The 20094-nt window shown below is 37.6% G+C and overlaps 1 protein-coding gene across 1 annotated transcript in view; it reads left to right on the top strand.

The window, feature by feature from the left end:
- Nucleotides 1-20094, top strand: part of DNAH1 (dynein axonemal heavy chain 1) — a 201851-nt gene that overhangs the window by 9106 nt on the left and 172651 nt on the right. The window contains exons 2-3 of the mRNA XM_081935349.1: nt 16191-16422; nt 18483-18555. Coding sequence (XP_081791475.1) covers nt 16213-16422; nt 18483-18555 — 283 coding nt within the window. The 5' untranslated portion in view covers nt 16191-16212. The remainder of the gene's footprint in view (nt 1-16190; nt 16423-18482; nt 18556-20094) is intronic.

Raw genomic sequence — 20094 nt, 5'->3', positions numbered from 1 at the left:
ATTCTTTCTTTGATGAATTTAATATACTTTGCTGTGAAGTTCTGTCCAGTCCCAGAATGTCTACTTAGTATCCATGAACACAATTTCTTTCTCTTTGGAATCTAGAACATGAACTCATTATCTTCACTTTCTGTTGTCTTTTTATTCCCTTCAGACTTTTCTCCTTTCTATGGTTGTTCATGTTCTGTATGAGATGCATCCTCATCTTCTAACAATTCTTCTAACAAGTTCAATCCATTGTTCAAATATAAATAGGTAGTGTTCGTTTGATTATTTATTTATTTTCCTGCCATAAACAAAGCATACTTAATGCTCCTTCCTCCTCTTATTTTCCTCACAACAACAACAACAACAACAACAACAACAAAAACACTGTGAGGTGAATTGGGCTAAGAGAGAGTGACTGGTACAAAGTCCTCAGCTGGCTTTCATGGCTCAGGCAGGAATAGAACTTATGGTCTCCCAGCTTCTAGTCTGGTGCCTTAACCACTAGATCAAACAGGCTTGCTGATGAACACATATAATTAAATCTCTGTAGAAATGCTAACATTGCAGCCATTAGGTGACTTTCTTCTTGAGTACTTTCATATAATTTCTCAAGGTAACTGCTGCATTATATGTGTCAAATCTATTGCAAATGTGAGTCTGTGTTTTGTAAATGTATTTTCTCACTTCTTGATATTAAATCATATCTGCTGCTTAGCTCCTTAGTTGATTCCCTAAATGCGTTGACATATGCATCTGCAGAAACTTTAGAAGCCTATAGGCTATGTGCAGCTTTTAATTGTTCCAACATAATGCTTATGCATGTAAGGAAGTATTTATCCAAAGTACCTTTAGCTTATGGGATAAGGTATACTTTTCTCCTGGTAAATTTGAAAAAGAAACCACAATTGAAATGGAGCTCCCAAGCAGCACAGTCAAAGTGCATCTCCTTGTCAAGCTTGATAGCAAGTTTATAGCATGCAAAAATGTCCTTCCGCGTGTTTATGTTATCTGGATGTTTTTAGTGACTTTGTCAGTCAGTCATGTTTCTTTTTAAATTATGTATTCTTTTAAATAGTATAAGTCTCCAGAGGTTTTTTTTTTGGAATCAAGTTGCCTCAAAATCCAAGAAAATATATATGCTTATATAATATTACAGGATCTTACTTAACAATTATTATTTTTTCTTAATAGGTTCTTTATTCAGACTCTTGATTACATAATTGTTTTAGATATGCTTTTCCTTTCAGTCTATTTTTGTACACTTTTCCCAAGTCTTTTCTTGTCTGCCACACGGTCCTCTGAGACGTGTAACATTGTCTACAGAACTGAAAGGAAACAGGCATAAAATTATTTATTTATTTATTTATTTTATTTTATTTGACTTATCAGTCGCCCCCTCTCCGCAAAGGGACTCGGGGCGACGTACAATCAAAACAGATATACAGATGTGGCATGGAGGAGGTGACATCAGTGTTTAACAAATAAGATTCAAATAAAAAGCCACTAGATTAAAATAAATAACAATAAATTAAACAGTTAAAATAGTTTAAAACAGGGCATCAAAAGTGCCCTGTTAAAACAGTCATGTGATATTTATGCCCATTTTTAGTTTATAGGTGTATTCTAACATAAATGCTCCCGAATCATTTGCAAATAACCATACTAGCCACTTCTCTAACTGTAACTGATCAGCAAAAAACAGGAACAATCTTGTCTGCCCCACAAGATAGACCAGACTAAAAAACAAATGCCATATAGGTCTGGACTATACTAACAGAATCTTACGAGGCTGAATGTGTCTCCTTCCCCCACCACGCCCCACACTTTATCTTCATGTGAAGGTCTTGTTTGAGATGTTTTTGCAAATTAGTTTCTTGGCTTACACACCACTTCTCTGGCTGTTGCCTTGGTAGTGGCTCTTCCTCTCAAGCCTTCAAAGGTATTCCCTATACCCTCCACAAATCTAGCCTTTCTTAAATTAAATGCCATAATCATGAATCTCAATATTGTTAGAGTGCTCAATATTTTTTTACACAACACAATGATAAGGCAGAGAAGTGTCCAAGAGGTTGCAACAGTAAGCCTTATAACAACTTGGGTCTTGTTGCACCATACAGTTTTTTAGACATCAGGTCCTACAATCCATGCCCATCCTGGCTATATCTTCCATCTTTGAAAACTAAAAGGAGGTGATCAAATCCAAAACTCTTTTTGATACTTTCCATATGCTTTACCACTGATAGTGGTAGCAGGAGCACTTGAAATCATTTTGAAACTGATGTAAAAAGCAGAGTCCAAAACACGTATAAATCAGCATTGTATCATACATATATATAAATAAAGTCTGTAAAATCTTTCATCTGTCTGTTTAAGGCACGATTTTGGAAAAAGGGATACAAAAAACAATGTGCTGTGTTTTGCAGGATTTGAACTTCGGGGCACTTTTCTAAAATCAGACACATTTTGCTTATTCCTGAGATAAGCAAAGATGCAGTAAGGATGCATTTGCAAACAAAAACACTAATTTGTTGCTGTCCTTTAACCTTTTTAGTTATTCACAACTGAATTTAAAAGTATTTTTTCTTTCTTTGAGATAATGATTGAATCATTTTGAACCTCATTAAACAATTTATAGTTTTATACTTAGTTGAAATATTACATCAAAGAAAAACCAATAGATCAAAAGCTTGTGCCAACGAGTAAGAAGAATATAGCATGGCGAAGTTTAATGTTTCCAGTGTGAATTCTGGGTTTGACTAAGAAACTCAAATTATAGTTAGTCTTCTCAGCACATATTTAGGCTTATGTTGTATCAGCATTTCCACATTTCATTTTCTCTTAGTATTATTAAACAATTCTAATATAGAATATTCTGTGCATATCCAGAACATATATATTTCAAGATGTTGTGTAGCTGGTAGTATATCATGATAATGCACTCAGCAATAGGATAGATAAGCTAGTCTGGGGTATTAGAATATCAGATTTTGTGATATTTTATAATATTTGTTATTGATCATTACATAGTGTATCATATGTAAATAAACCATGGACTATTGATATTATATAATTATATATTGATAATATATAATTTTTTCTTAGTTTGTTAGGGGAGCTTTTGTAACTAATCTTCCTTTTTTTTTCTCTTTAAGTTTAAAGATTATTTTGTTAGTTGTGTGGGAGGTTTGTGGTATGTTTAGATGTTTTGCCAACTGAGGGGAATAATATGAACATAAAATATAATAACCATCAGTCAATTGCAAGTTTGAAGAGCTTACATCCCATAATGATAATTTCATCACATCAAACAATAATATCCGGCTATCCCAGGACTTATTGATAGCTGGATCCAGCTAGACAGGTTCTGATAGAATGGTATGTGTGTGTGAAAGAAGGATTCTATTTCTGTTCATCCTTACATCCCGCATTATCCTATCAGAACATATACTTACATCCCCCCCCCCCCCGCTATCCAGTCTGAACTGTCAGTACTATCCTTTCATTTCACTACTATTAGAGCTGATGAAGCTTCTTGGATGAGAAGCAAAACATTTTCTTCTTTCTCAAGGAAAAAAAAACCCAATCTAGTTGCCTTTTGAAAAAAGCACCTTTGAGATATTTGTTCATTTATTTCAACAATATATTTATCTCTTGACTATTAATTAATCAAGTCAGTAATATTGCATGAAAACAACGATTTATTATTTTAAAACTTTGCTCTTCTCCCACATTATTGTAGGTTTAATTCTGGGGGAAACGAAAGAATCAAACAAGACATTGCGTGATTGGATTGAGTATAAAACATCTGTATCTTATTTAGTGTTTTATAGATTCCTATATTTTGGTTTCTGGATCTATGAAGTATGTTTCAAATACTTTGGGAATATAGAAAATCTGTTTTCACCTCAGTTGTTGACAAGGAAAAGAGAAACTTTCTTTCTCTTCCTTTTCTTAAAGTAAGAGAGTTAGTTGGCAAATTCAAAACTTCATTCCTTTGCAGAAGGAAACACTGCCCTAGAATAACAAATAAATTTTATAGAGATCCAAAACTAATGTTTAATACAATAACAGCCCATTTACTGGCTGAAAGCTCAGCATCTTATACCCTTTTATAACAAGAAAGAACAAACAATTAGCTGTTTATCCATTCTATAGAAAGTGGGGGGAACAACAGCTGGCCTTGAATGACTAGGTTGTTTCCATTCTAGGCAGAGTTACTTATCAGTCAACCACCCCATATTTCTTGTTCCCTTTCTCACAGAGATTGTCACTTTAGGGTAGTTTATTCTGAATATAAACATATGCATCAGATGTACATTTAAAGCATAAAATAAGGCAATATTGTCCTCACCAATGAATCAGATTTATATTTGTTTGCTAAAGTATTGAGTTGGTGATGGAAGTGTTTATTTTGACCTTTAATAGAATTCATAGGACCAAGAGCAACTCTTTTCTGTTCTCCACTACTTGAAACCTTTTGTCGTCTGATTTGATTGATTTCAGAGCCGGGTTCAAATAAAACAAAGCAATGGAATGCAGAGAAAAGCAGTGTTGCCACTATTTATTGACAAAGTAATTAATATAGTTAAAACAAAGAGCATGTCTTTAGCAAACACACACAAGTCTGATTTGCCCAATCTACTGGGATAATATTCAGTCATAGGCAGAAAATGTTTAATAGCACTGACAGTACAGGGAATAAAATTTTCCAGAGTAAAAAGATATGGAGGCGCTATTAATGAGAGTAATCCAACGAGACAAAAATTGTGTGTTTCCAAGTTGGCTACATTTCTCAGCAAATATTCACCTCATTTAGCATCAGAGACTAAATGGACACAATTTTATAAAAGCAGCTAATGCTGATAGAATAGATTGGAAGGAAGAAGATTGAATTTGAAAAGCATTTTGTTATTCTTTTATGGATGTTTTTTCCCCCTACAGATTGAATTGTCATGCAAGTTGTTCACTAAAAAGGATATAGATGGTGCTTATGTCCCTTGAGCATCCTTCTCAGTAGAACAGGCATAAAGCTTAAGTTTTCAAAGGTGAAGAGTTAGTGCAGTTTTTTTGGCCTTTCTTATGACCTCAAGGGAACACTGCTGGCACATCAAAGCAGACACAGTAGGTCAGTTTACATTAATGTTCCATGGTAGCAGTTCAACAGGCATAAAAGAGTCTAACCATGATTCATCAAGAGTCCATGGATCTTAGCTGATAACAATCTGTCATGCTGTGCAGCTACGAAAATAGATATGGGCCCAGCATTAAACAGCTAATAAAAACAATATTCTCTGTAGGAAACTTGTTCTTCAAGGATTTAACTTTTAGTAGCAGAAGAAAACAAGCTGAAGCAAAAGAGTAAATGAAGATAATGATGGGGAAATCTTTAGATAAATAAATATACTCGATATTCTGTTTCATTAAGCAATTCCTCTTATTAAAAAATACTTACTGATTGCACTTATATTCCATTTTCACACGAAACTTCCAGCAGTCAATGACTATATAGTTGATAACACCTTAGAAATGCCACAGCATCAGATCCTTTTTTCATTCTGATCTGAATGGATTTGTCAATATCCCACAATATTACAAAGTTATTATTCCCTTATTATTCATTCATGTATTAATTTTTTACATTGCTTGACCTCCAGTGACTTTGGAAAGTGATGACAATCTTTTTGCCCATGACACTTGTAAGAGAAATTACTCAAAACATTCTTTAATAATGGGGATCAGACACACTTTTACACTGAGATACGAATTGTTTATTAATGGTACCAGAGGGAGCTAAGGAAAGGCAGGCACAAAAGGGTGGCAACAGTAGGAAGAGCCCCAGGAAAATTCTTGGAAAGGATCTGAGAATATATGTAAGATAATGGCAAATTGGACCAAATTGTATCTGGATCGAAGTCTTAACTATTAATAAATGAACCAACTAAATGAGGCATGCTCAGCCACTTCCGTTTGTACTTTCAAGAGGGGTGAAATGTCCATAGCAAATCTGAAATGGGAGGATTTGAGAATGTCTCTGCAAGGCTTGCAGGGGTATTAGGTGGAGTAAGGTTTGCTGATTCAAATGCTTTCTATGAAGTCATCTGCAGGAAGGACGATGTTGAGCTTGTTATGATTGCCTCACTCACAAGGGATAGTGGTGTCCAGGTTGGGATTGCTACTGCCAAGAGTAAGGGCAATGGGATCACCTCTGTGCTTTAAATATAGGCAACAGCCTAAAAGGCCATCTGGTACATTCAAGTTAATTTTTGAGGTGCTATACACATACACATTTGAGTTCATTTCAAGAGCTAGTATGCATACTGTATCAGCATAGAATATGTGTGGATCCAAGCAGTGTTGCCTTTTGCAACCGACAGGTGGAAATTTTGTCAGTCACCTTGGAGAAGGAAGTGAACCAGAACAAAACTGTGCCACCCACCAAAATTTCCCTATTGGCCCAAAAGAATACCATGGTCAATGGTATTGAAAACCACGGAGAGGCTAAAGATCATATAAGAGACATTTTTTGTTCTGTATCAGTGTCTGAATCCTGAGTGAAAAGGGTCCAGATAATGTACTTCATCCAGGATCCTCTGGAGTATCAGAGCCATCTCCTCCTCAATTACAAAAAGAAGCTGGGAAACTGGATAAAAATTGTCCAGAGTGGGGAGGTCCAGGAATGACTTCAAGGGAACAATCAGCCTCTCTTACAATCTATAAAACCACAACCCATACCATCAAACAAAGCAATATATAGAGAAACCACACAAAATCAGTACCAAGAATGATGTGATGCCCAGCGACACTGCTACTTTATTGAATACCACCATTTCCTCTCCAGCCAGCATACTCACTGCTGATCCCAAATTTGGATTAGTGCACAGGTCCTTTTGGTCTCATGCTTTCTTTAACCTGAAATTAGTTCACCAGAGTCTTAGGCAGAGGGGTTTTTCACACCTGCTGAACTTACTACATGGTAAGTGGATGATCTAAAATTGAGTCATAATTCCTCCCTCTACCTTCTATATTCTACAGTGAATGCTAAAAAAACCTGCTATTCTTTCTTTTGTTCATTTTAGAGTTTATCAGCATATTTTGTGTACTTTGTTGTATTTCTAAACCTAATCTGAAGCAGGCATCATGATATGTGATTTGCATTTTAGATTCTAATTTTTATTAGCATCCACTGGAATACCTGGTTGAACTTGAGAGTTGTTCTGTTGTTTGTAGTCTTGCATACAGGATCAGCATAGTCCAATGTATGTGGATCAGTATATCTTTCAGGCCACATCATTTTATTTAAAACCTGTACAAAAATAACAGACTTGAAAATTTACTTCTAGACACTCACATTCACCAACACAAAGTTCTGATGGATAATGGAGAATTTCCTAAATAAAATTGCCCTATTTTCTTCACATGTGATTAGATCAGCATTGAAATAGCAAATTGTTTTGATATTGGCAGTGTTGTCATTAGGCTACAGAGTTGACTTCCAATAGAGATGAAAAACAGTAATTCACATATCATGCAGGAGTCAGGACTGCAGTTTCAAAATGTCTTTTACTTCTCAGTCAGATATCACAGCTTCTACCTGTCTGCTTATCCTCTTCACATTTTGATATTTACTCTGCATTAGACTGAATTGATTATAACAGTAACTGCCAGACTGTGTACTGGCCCCCTGAATGGGAACTGGATAGCCAGTCCTCGGAAGAGGTTATTCACTCAATCTCTGAATAAATCATTGCTTTAGGCCAATTTTCTAAGCAGGTGGCATGCTTAAAACAGTGATTTAAGCAGAAACATTTAGCAGGAATACGGGCACCTATTTGCATGTAAAAAGTCCTTAGGTCAATCTGTGGCATATTGAGCTAGGCTCAGAAACCCTTATCTAAATGCTACAGTCAAGGCAATATGAGTTAGATGGATCAGTGATCTGATTTAATATCAGGTACCTTCCTCGTGGGTTTGAGTCTTATAGATAGTGCTTATTCTTAAATGGCCTAAAATATGTATTTTTAGACAGAAGATTGAAGTGTATTTCCAGTTCTAATTTAGAAAGCAAGCATACTTCACTATTACAAGTTTGGGAAACATTTATTTAAAAAAATGAAATGGAAAGGGGTTTTTTTTCTGAGTAATGAGTATGTAGTGGAGGGAATGCATAACTGATTTCTTTAAATGAAATCCATGCTTCTTTCTTCCTGATCATATATAGTCTTTCCAGTTTCAGAATCTTGTGTTGGGAACAGCATTATTTCCATCCATTATATTCGGTAATTTCACTTGCGATAATGGATATAGGATGGAACGGGAAGTGCCATAGTTTACCTGAGGCATTGCTACAGATAAATGAGATAGTCCCCCTCTTGTAATTTGTTTTTAAATGTTATGTTTTCACATTCATTTAGCTATTGTCCTATTTGGTCATTCCTCTGTTTTATATTATTTATTCAGCGAAGTGTAAGAAAAAAGAGAAACAAAGGAAGATGTGATTCCTCATAACAATGGCCTGCCATTTCATAAGTACTCTATCATTTTTATCCCAGATCTATAAAGGCCATATTCTTTTTCTTTCTATAACAGATGAGTGTTCGGAGTTATTTTCTGCAACATAAAAGAATAGCAAAACAATATATTATCTCTTTTCCAACACAACATTGTAATTTTATTTTTTTTCTTACATGAAGATAAGTTGTAGCCTAAATATGGAACTTGCTGATCACACATAGAACAGATTAGCTTGACAACTCTAAGGTATGTAGATTTTGCTCATGCTTTGATTTCTTTTTATTGCCTTTTCACCTTCGTAATTATAATACAACATCTGCTTGGTCACTGGTCACCAACCTTTATTTGCTGATGCCATCCCACTATGGCACAACCATTCATGTGTGATAGCAGTAGCCAATCGGGAAAGATCTTGCTGCGAGAGGTTAGGTTGGGCACACAAGGAATAGCTCTGGAGGCAAAATGTTGCAAAACAAAAGGCTGCATTAGCCTCTTGCCAGAACGCTGAAGGCAGCATTTAATTAATACCATCATTTACATAAGCATCTTTATCTAGCTTGGATCTCAAGCTGATAATAATTGCTTGTACTTGTATTTTACTTGGCAGTTGAATAGAAATTGTGATGAAATCACCCAAGGGGTGGGGGGGACAGCTATTAGACAACTAAACAAAAAGAATTCTGCAGTAAGTTTCTTCATTTATTTTAATTGCCAAAGAAGCAGAAATGAAATGTTTCACTTGTGTGATACCATAAAGACTTTAAACACAAATTTTATTTTAACGTTGTACGGTTTATGTGGAAAAGCTTATCTGTGTTATGGGAACAATAAATTTGTTTCCTTTTGAGTTACAATATTGTTATATAATTATTGTTCATGGTCAATCATTTAATGCATTGTGAAATATTGATGTTGAAAGGAGAATCTAATTCTGGTTAGTTTCTATTAAAGCAAATGGTATGAACAATTCAGCATTTTAAATGATGTGCTTGTACTCGCTAAGCCTTTTTAATGCTTTTTTGTTTATTAGGATACTATATAGAACCGTGATGGTGAACCTATTGCACGTGTGCCCCAGGTGGCACGCAGTGCCCTCTCTGTGGGCATGCGAGCCATCACTCTAGTTCAGCTCCACTGCACATGTGCACATGCCTCCCACCAGCCAGCTAGTCATTGGGTCTCTGCCATGCATGCATGGGTGGCAGGGTGTATGTGGGGGTCCACGATCACTGGAGAATGTTTTTAGCACAAGCAAAACTTATAGAAAAGACATCTACTCAAACTTAAGATGGAAACAATTCCTGGTGCAAAAAACCCGACGGAGTAATTTTTAAACCAATTCTTAAGGGAATACAAACAGTTGCTAGACAACATTTGGTTCAGGTACAGATATTTCACACTACCAGAGATCAGTGCTGGAAGTAGGTTGATGAGTGATTGTGTCGATCTGGAGATGAAAGGGAGACAAAAATGCTGTGAAAATGGCTCACGCTAAAATGTGAAAAATATGTGACATACTGGTGTTTCCGTGTTAGTGCTACCAGCTTCTAAGACCAGAAATTGGATTTTGAACAAAATAGATATAGTGAGTATAACTGAAACTTGCTGTAATGGATAAAATTAATGGGTTACAGTCATTCCTAGATGCAAGAAGACAAGGGTAGGGTCGTTTGGGAAGGTTTCCCTCTTTATATCAAGTAAAATATCTAACATACTAGAAAACAATGACAAAAAAACCCCCTATATTTGTTCATAAAATCACTATCTGGCCACAGTGTTCTTTGTAAAATCACTACAGTATTAGGCCATAGTGTCCATTGGTTCTAAAGGTTCTAAATATAGGCTTCATCCAGAGGTCGTATTCATCTTGTTCTCTCCGGTTCGTGTGACCTGGTAGCGGCAGCTGCGGAAGGCTCTGCCAACCTGCCCCAACGTAATGTGTGACCTGCGCAGCAGGCAGTGCACATGCGCAGATGCTCATTACACGTGCATGGTCACATTTACGAACTGGTTAGGAAGGTAAGTGAATCCCTCTGCTGGCTTCATCCCTCATATATGTAGGTGCAGTATCATCATGCATATTCAGAAGGGGCAAAATCATGGGTGAAATTCAGGAGGTTCTGGAGAACCGGTAGTGGAAATTTTGAATAGTTCGGAGAACTGGCAAATACCACCTCTGGCTGGCCCCAGAGTGGGGTTGGACTGGAGATTTTGCAGCATCCTTCCCCTGCCACGCCCACCAAGCCACGCCCACAGAACCGGTAGTTAAAAAAAATTGAATTTCACCACTGGGCAGAATGTGCTCCAGAATATTGTAGTGATGCATTCCAAATGTGACAAGAGCTTTAAAAAGATCTCTTGAATTAAGTGAATGTTGAACCAAATGATAGATATAAATTAAATTTTAGTATATAATTTTATCACGGATTTTGATTACAGTAGTAAAAACTAATAAAAATTAAACTTAAAAAAGAATAGTAAGGAAAAAATGCAAGTAAAAAAGAAAAAAAGAACAGAAAAGATATTATGAAGGAAAAAAAAGAAATACATAGATGATTTCCAACTTTCATTACAACAAATATAAACAAATTTAGTAATCTTTCATCCCTATAAGTTTACAAACAGATATATCTTCATCCCATATCTCTTCTCCTTATAAGCAAATCCAATAAACACCAACTTTCCAATATTTGTTTTCAGCAGAAAGTCTGTAAAGACTTGCCAGTACTTTGCAAAAAAAAAAAGTTATTTCAACTACCACTGTGACCGAATAAACCAGCTTTATATTCCTTTCTTTTACTTCTAAGTCTTAATCTTTAGTCCATTGAAGTATTGTAGGATTTGGTTTCTCTTCAGTTCTTCTTTATCCTATTACTCAGATTTCTTCAAGGCTTTAACAAGCCACTTCTCTAGATCCAATAAGAAAACATTTCATCTGTATTTCCCCTTTAGTCTTTAAACTTCAGCCAGGTTTTTTTTTTTGTATATCCAATAAAGCGTACTTTTCTAAATCATTCTCTTGATCTATTATTTGTAGTTGCACTTTGAGTACACTACTTTCTCTGTCTTGTCAAACAAAATTTGCTCCACATCTGTTATTCCCTCGTTAACATCTTTTGGACATAATCTGTCCATATAAATCAGATATCATTGCTGACACTATTGATAGAGTAGTTATTAATTTCTGACTCTATTAATATTTCTGATATAACATTTTGGGTCATTTTGTAAGTCTTAGTTAACCAACACCAAAAGCAGACTTTTAACTTTTTTCCCCTTCTACTTAGAATGCTGAAGATTTTTTTAAAATCAGAAAATCCATGATTCAAATCCCTACCATCTCTATTTTAAGAAGCACAAAGGGTAGAAGCATTTTAAAATATCCAGAGAGCTAGTAAAAACTAAGCTAGGCAAAAAAGAAAGTGGTAGAATAGAATAGGGAATACTGTATCATAGGCCAGAAGAAATGGAATTTTGAAAGCAACCATGGCCAGTTCTATATAACTATATATAATTATATAGCTAATGCAGAATATCTTCTCATAAAAGAATACCTGCCACAAATTATAAAATGCTTATTGGAAACTCTCATTGGGGATAAACCTCTTAAGACGTAGTTTTTGATTACACAGTGTTATGAATAATGACTGAAATGGGATGAAAAAGGCTGTTATGTAGACTATAAGAAGAATTGTAGATAAAGCCTAGCTCACGCTTGATTTTTGGACATGTCCATGCTATTTCCTTGGCAGTATTATAAGAGTAATTTGTCACTGCTTTTTCGAGGACTTTCTTTTTTATTTCTTTACTAGCTGTACCTGGCCACGTGTTGCTGTGGCCCAGTCTGGTTAAATGAAAAAGAAAGAAAAGAGAAAGCGCAAGTTTCTAATATGTTTAATTTCACAATGCTTGTGGGTATACAATATTTTTTGTTGTTCCATTGTCTATGCAGATATAGAGATTGTCTGGTTTGCTGACTCTAGAACATGCAACATATAATTGTCCATGTGAGAAACAATTTTCAATTGCTGGAAAGACGTTGGACCAGGCACATTTACCAAAAACATGCAAAGAAAGAAACATTCTCAGGGTAGTTCCCTCCGGGCAGGGCCATGCCGTTACCAGCAGTGGCAAGGTTTGCGAGGGTCTTGCCCACCTGGTGGGCCCTGCCACTCGCTGCACTGGCCACGGCTCCCCCGGCAGAGGCATGGAAGTGAGCCCTGGTGGCCCCTGCAAGAGCAGCCATGTAGGACGCTCCCGCAAGCCCCGGCCTGGCGCCCTCAAAGCTTCCTGCGACGGACAGCCTCTGGAATGATGGGCTGGATGGGGCCCCGCCGGACCCCAGCGTGTGAGGGAGGCTGGGGGTGTCTCCCGTGGGCATAGTGGGGCGGCAGGTGGGTGCTGCTGTTGGTCAGGCCTCGGGGCTGCTGGGCTGGGCGAGGCTGGTTGGGGGAGACGGCATCGGGGCTGTTGGCCTCATGGAAGTTGTTGAGCGTCTCCTCGGAGGAGCTGTGCTTGGGCTCCCCCAAGTCGGTGGCCCGGGAGAGTGAGATGTCCAGGATCTCGGAGGAGGAGAAGTCCTCGGTGTGCGACTTGTCCAGGTTATCGTAGCTCTCTGTGTCTTCGGCGATGCTGTTGTTGGAGCCTGAGGCTGGCTAAGATTTGCGCTGGGGTCACAGTGGTGATCTGGAAGCCGCTCTTCTTCTTTAACTGGCCACCTGCCGGACCCCCGACGCCTCCTCCTCCCTGCGAGAGCAGTGCCAGGTTCTGTGGCAGAGATGCCCCAGGAGGAAAGGAGGAGACAGAGATGGAGGGGGCATTGGAGGCCGGGGGAGGCGGCGTCGGCTGGGCCAGCAGGTCGGGCGGGAAGTCATCCAAGCCGGTGCTGCTGCTGCTGCTGCTGGCCCCCCAAGGCAGCATCGCGGGCTGCGCCATCTTCTTCCTCTCCCACACCTCCGCCGCTGAGTCAGGGTGCTGTGGCTGCTGCTGCATTGGGGCCAGCGGAACGCCTGATGCCGCCACCGATGATGATGACACCTCCCTCAGGCACCGCCCCAGCCAGGCTGAGGAGGAGAGGAGGAGAAGGTGGCCGCCGCCCCGACCCAGCTTCCCTCAGAGGCGGTGGCGAGAGGAGGCAGCTGGCATCCCCTGAGGAGCAGGATGAGGAGGAGGAGGAAGGACGCGAGGCAGCCCCTGCCAGCCACAGCCCCATCTAGAGATGCTGCTGCTGCTGCAGCCGCTGCCACACGGGGCACCCAGCGGGCGCCCCAGCCCCACTGCGCCTCAGGCTGACACTGCCACCATCGTCCCCCATCAGAGCCGCCTTGGCGAGGCCGTAGCTGGCTTGCTGTGAGGGGGTGGTGGAGAGTGCACGCGGCCAGCCAGGCTGAGGAGATGCTCCGCCTCCTCTGGTGCTTCACTGGGCTGGGTGGGGGGAGGCTGGCTTAAGGGCGAGGGGAGGCGGCCGAGGGATGGTGCAGGTGCCACCCTGCCTCAGACAGCAAAGGCCCGGCGGGAGGAGAGGGGAGAAAAGCATATTTTTACATGTCACAGGTGTGACATCTATATAGTATATGTATATAAAAACATGCGCGTATTCAAATGCAATGTTGTGTCAAAATTTCAAAGCAATCGGTGAAGAACTTTCGGAGATTCGAGATTTTGAACAAACACTACATTTTTATTTATATAGATTATTATTTATTAAACAAATTTATATATACATTTTTCTTGTTACTTTCCAGTCCAATCATCATCCCTAGCATTTCTTAAGGTTTTCCTGCCTAAGTACTGATCATATTTGATGTATATAGAGATTGTCAGCCATCCGGGTCATGGTTGTTCCAAAGGTGCTTTTTTTCAAGAGGCGACTGGAGTTTCTTGTTTTTCTTCGAAGACATTTCACTTCTCATCCAAGAAGCTTCTTCAGCTCTGACGGGTTAGTGGGGAATGGAAGGATTTATATTCTTTGTAGACAGCCAGTCACTTGCATTCTTTTAGAGAGTCGTTGAGGCCGCTTGGAGGTTTATCTATGTCCTCAGCGTCACCTGAGTAGTGCAAATTAATGTGGAGCCTTTTTGGAACTGCTGAAAAGACTGTTGTAGACTGAAGATAGATGATGTCATATCTATCCATCCACCTTTGGGATGATCAGGTTTGACTCTATCCTTTTTTGAGGTTAGCGTAGTAAGTCAGGTATGATTCTAGATGTAGATGAATAGACATCAGTTTTCTAAATTGAATTGAGTATAAAATATAAGGATTATATAAACAAGCTGAACTCCACCTTCTAGTCTCTTAGGTGTTCTCTATAATTTTGGTTTACCTTTGTCTTTCTGTGGATAACTGGACACTTAAACAAAGCAGTATGTTTTAGCTAATCACAATTTTCACTTCATAAGAAATTCCTATGTAGCCTATGCAGTATGAAACACAGAAAAAGATTCTTATAAACAGAATGGTAAAGATTGCTTGCAACATGGTGGTTTCTATTTCATTATAAACAAACAAACAAATAAATAAAAGTGTGGTGATTCAGGGAATCTGAAGGAGATCTCCTGCAGTGTAACGATTAACATGCTAGACTAGGAGTCAGGAAACACAAGTTCTACTCCATCCATCACCATGAAATGACTTTGGACTAATCACTGTCTTTATATCCAACTTAACTCACAGGACTGTGGTGGTCAATTATCATCATTGCGGAAACCCAGGGAGATGAGTTTGAGAAGACAATATTATGACTGTTACAAAAAAATAAAACACTAAAAAGAGATTCAAAATGTTTCCCTGGGATGTAGGAGGTAGATAAAGGAAAACAAAACCAGACTTTTGACATTCTGTTACTACATTTTAGATCAGTAAACTTCTAGTCATTCTTGAGGAGTCTGTTTCCTGACCTGGCTTACCTAAAATGGGTGACAATAGTAAAGATTTATTTGATTTGAGAGTTGTTAGGTTGAAAAATTAAAGAAGGATTACTGTTCATGGCATCTTCAGTTACTGGATGTATCATGTTGAATATAGACATCAGTTAATACATTCAGGACCCAAGATGCCATACATAGTATTTTTTATTTAATTAATAATTAATTAATGTATCAAAGGAGTCACATAACGTATTCCTGCAGTCATATAGATGTATACCATTTGCATTCTCGGCACTCAGTGCATCAGGAATGTTCTTGTAGACACATAGGTTCTAAGTTTCTATTTTGGTTTCTGCCTACTACTACTGCAGTACTATATTGCATATTGGTAAGCACTATAGTCTCCTTTTCATTCAAGTTATGTATATACATAATGAGATTGTTATACTTTCATGTTAATGTATGTGACAAAATTACATATATAACTGCAGCTTATTTTTATTTTGTGGGAGTATTTTTTCTGTAGTTTTCTTTTAGATGCTATTTTTCCCAGAAAGAATCCACTGAAATGTGTGCCCTTATTATCGAAGATTAATTGAAACTGACCCCATCCACCTGGAATATTGTGGGAAGTTGTCAATTCTTAGTTCTGGCTTCCAAGAGACTAATTCTACAAGTCGCTGTCTGCACAAATGAAACACTCGCCATGATTTATAAAATGTAGATTAGCCATTTGTCTTGTCAAATTATTAAATGTTGCTTTTAACAGTAGAGATACTCATAGCAATTACTTTGTTGTGTGTGATGTAAAATATGCCTCAGTGTTGTGAGATCAAAAAGCAAGATGGATAAAGCCAAGAAGGAACTGACGAACTCTTTGGGAAGAAGTCCATATCCCCCATATCCCAACAGCCAAAGAGCAGACTCTAGTCAAGGAACCAGCTCAACTCCAACAGATGCTTCCTACAGAACATTCAATAAGAAATATCCAGTGGTGAAAGAACGTGGATTTTATTCTGATGTCCTGACACCTGGTGCTTCAGATCTCTTGGGTGTAAGTATATAGACTCTCACTTCTCTTCTTATACAAAGGGTACTCATACAGGTAGTCCTCGACTTACAATAGTTTGTTTAGTGACTGTTCAAAGTTACAACAGCACTGGAAATAGTGACATGACCATTTTTCACACTTATGACCATGCAGCATCCCTATGGTCATGTGATTTATATTAGGTTGTTTGACAACTGACTCATATTTATGACGGTTGCAGTGTCCCAGAATCATGTGATCCCCTTTTTTTGCAACTTCTGACAAGCAAAGTCAATGGAGAAGCCAGATTCACTTAACAACTGTGTTACTAACTTAACAAATGCAGTGATTCACTTGACAAATGTGGCAATAAAAGTCTTTAAATGGAGCAAAGCTCACTTAACAAATTTCTCACTTAGCAACATACATTTTGGGCTCAACTGTGGTCGTAAGTTGAGGAATACCAGAGAGAGCGAAAGAGAGAGAAAGAGGGAGGGAGGGAGGAAAAATGTGCTTTGGAGCATGTGGAGAAATAAATAGTCCTTGTTTGTAATTTCTTACAGTAAACGATAGTTTTCTTGTAATTGCACGGCAACTAGAGACAATAGCCATAGAAATCTTGGAATATATGAAGCTACTTTAAGGTGCTGCACCTAGGTGTTATGTAAATGTCCCTGTGTTCTTCAAGGAACTTTTTGGCCTTGAATCTGAAGCACTGCACAGCCTGAGCAAATATATAAATTATGGATCTATTTCATCAATAGGGAGTAATTGATGATTTTCTAATTTCATTCTTTGCCCAGTTTCTATTTTTCTTCCCCTCAAGCTATTCTTAATTTGGATAGGAAAATGGAAAGTAGATTGTTTTCAGTTCTCTTCTAATTTCTAAGGAGAGAAATTGCCACTTGTGAAAGAAAGTAGCAGTCTCTGTTCAAAAGTATCTCAGATGCTTTCATAATTAGCTTGGCTTTCCCATAATTGTTATACACCCCATATGTTGTAATTCTGGCTTCAACTGATTTGCTTCAATAAAATTTAAGAGCTTGAAATTAAGTTTTAATAATTAAACTGAGAAAGACTAGAAAAGAAAAAACAGAATAGAAACACATGTAAAGATTGATTTATAATATCAGAGGTAAGAGAAAAAAATCTGCTTTATATTTGTTGGAAGTCATTCTAAATATAGTATGATTCACAAACCACCAGAAGCTGTATTTTTTTTAATCAGTAGATTGTATCCAAATGTGTCCATTAGATGTTTGAATTCTCAGTAATTTCTGCAAGACATTATACAGATGGGAAAATATGATGTTTGTATGTGTCATACAGAGGAGTGTAAATATGATGCTTTTTATATTTATATTTATCAAAAACTCAGTACACATAGAAACAAACGCAGGTTCACAAGTGATTATTTTCTGAACTAAAACTTCCACTCATCCATACATTCATGCATCCATGAGTATCTATTTGACTTAAACTCAGACAGGGATCTGGCAGGCTTATGTTGGTACTGGTAATAGTTTACTTATTGTCTTTGCCAGACTTACTTAACTTAGAGTCTAGTTTGCCTTGCTAGATTTGAATTCCAGCAGAACTGAGTAAGGATACCCATTGCACATAGTACCTGGTCCTTTATGAGGGCTCCAAAATACTACCATTTCAATAAGTGTTCCATCACAATTGAGTAATTCCACTTGCTGCCTTTCTTAAAAGACTCCTGGCAGGTATCCAATGGAGGTCTACTACTTTGTCCTGTTTGGATGGGAACTTCTCTTGTTATGAGAATATTTTTTCAATAACAACCTTTTGTTTTGTCTTTTTAAAATGTTCATTTGGGAATTTTCTATTTATTGTATGACCCAAGGAGTGACAGTACATAAGGACACTGATAACAATGTGATGCCATAAGTAAAGGGAAGATAGTTAGAAAGTTTTCGTTGTATATATAGAGGTCTGCTCATGTAGTTGTTGAGAATCGTAGGAAATTGCATTGGAGAGTTCAGTATCTTCCTCTCTATATTTTGTACATATAGAATTTTGATCTTGCATCTCCTTGAATTTTTTGTTGTGTTTAATTTCAGGATGTGTGCACTGGTCCCAATGTGTACCAAGATTTATTGCAGCAGTCAGAGCTTGAGGAGCACACACCAGAAGGTAAACATAAAGCAAAGGATACTATCATTACCTTTCTCACTGAGCAATGGGGGGAGAAGGTTGAGCTCCTGAAATCCAGCAGTGAAACAGTGAAGATCATATAGTGTCAAAATCAGCCGAGCACCTGAGTAGAATAAAAATGAACCAAAAAAATGTAGGTTTATAAACAAGTATTTGTGGCACACATTGTTTATGTAAAGCAGCTGTGAATAAAGGAATGAACATCAGGAAAACCAATTTCCAATTGGTTTATTTAAGTTCCTTGAACAAATGTTTGGTTTCGGTTTGGAGATATGAGAAATGGCATATAAAATATGTAAATTGTAGTTTCGCATAAGAGCAATCTTTTAAAATATATGAAACATTGGAAAGATGACATTTTGGATAGCAATATATAAAACTAAGGTAATTTCAAAACAGCCATAGTTCTAGTTCACTCTGTCAGTGGAGGAACTGAATAAACAAATGCCAAACACAAACTAACCAAGAAACAAAGGTTTATTGATTAATTATGTGCCAAGAAATTGGTGTCAACTCTAATGACCACATTAATAGATTTTCTTCTTCAAATTGACCCTTCAGATCTTCTAATCATGTACTCCTTACCATTGTAATTGAATTAATCCAGCTTGCTGCTGGTTGTCCTCCTCTTCTCTTTCCCTCCACCGTTCCCAGCATTACAGACTTGTCCAGAAGCTAAGTTTGCATAATGTCTTCAAAATATGAAAAAAAAATGTTCCTGGTTTCTTGTGTAATCTAGTTGTTTGTTGAGTCTTCTCCAACATTAAAGTTCAAAAAACTTTTTGTATTTGGTAGATGGGTGGCCATATGCATTTGTTTAATTAAAAAAAAATGTTCTTCTCATTCAAAGTCCAACATTCCGTTTCATAGAGTGTCACAAAAAAAAACCAATGCCAGCATGATTCTAATATTCATAGGTATAGACAGAGCATGGCATCTGATTTTTTTTTCCAAGGGTGTATTGTTCCTTTACCAAGTGCTAGCCTGTGGTATATTTCTTAACCGCTATTTCCTTTAGTATTAATATTGATTCTAAAAGGCTATTCACCACTTCTGTAATTGATCGTTATCTTATTCTAAGGCTGGTTGCTGTATCTGTTATTACTGCTCTGAACCTCTTTATATTTAATATTAGTCCTTTTTACACTGTGCTCCTTGACTTTAATAATGAAGTAGTAATGAATTACTACAGCTTCCAGAACATTTTTATTTTCTGCTATCAAAATAGCATAATCAGCATAATGTACTGATTATTGATGTTTTTCCCTTCAGTTTTAAATGATACTCATCTTCTTCTAATCCAACTTCCCTCAATATATATTCAGCATCTAGGTTGAATACATAAGATGATAATTTATAATAGTTTGCACACACTATTAAGTCTCCTTTTTTGGTATTGGTATCTAGACTGACTTCTTCCAGTTGGCTACTACGTAGGTCTCTAGACTTTCTGATATAGTTTAGACAGAAACTTTACTGATTTCTTCTGTTGCTTGTCATATTTCTGTAGACATTCCA

Source organism: Natrix helvetica (genome assembly GCF_964273705.1).
Source record: "Natrix helvetica genome assembly, chromosome: 1".
Classification (NCBI taxonomy): Eukaryota; Metazoa; Chordata; class Lepidosauria; order Squamata; family Natricidae; genus Natrix; species Natrix helvetica.
Note: the sequence above shows the minus strand (reverse complement) of the source record. Positions and strands in the feature narration are given on the sequence as shown.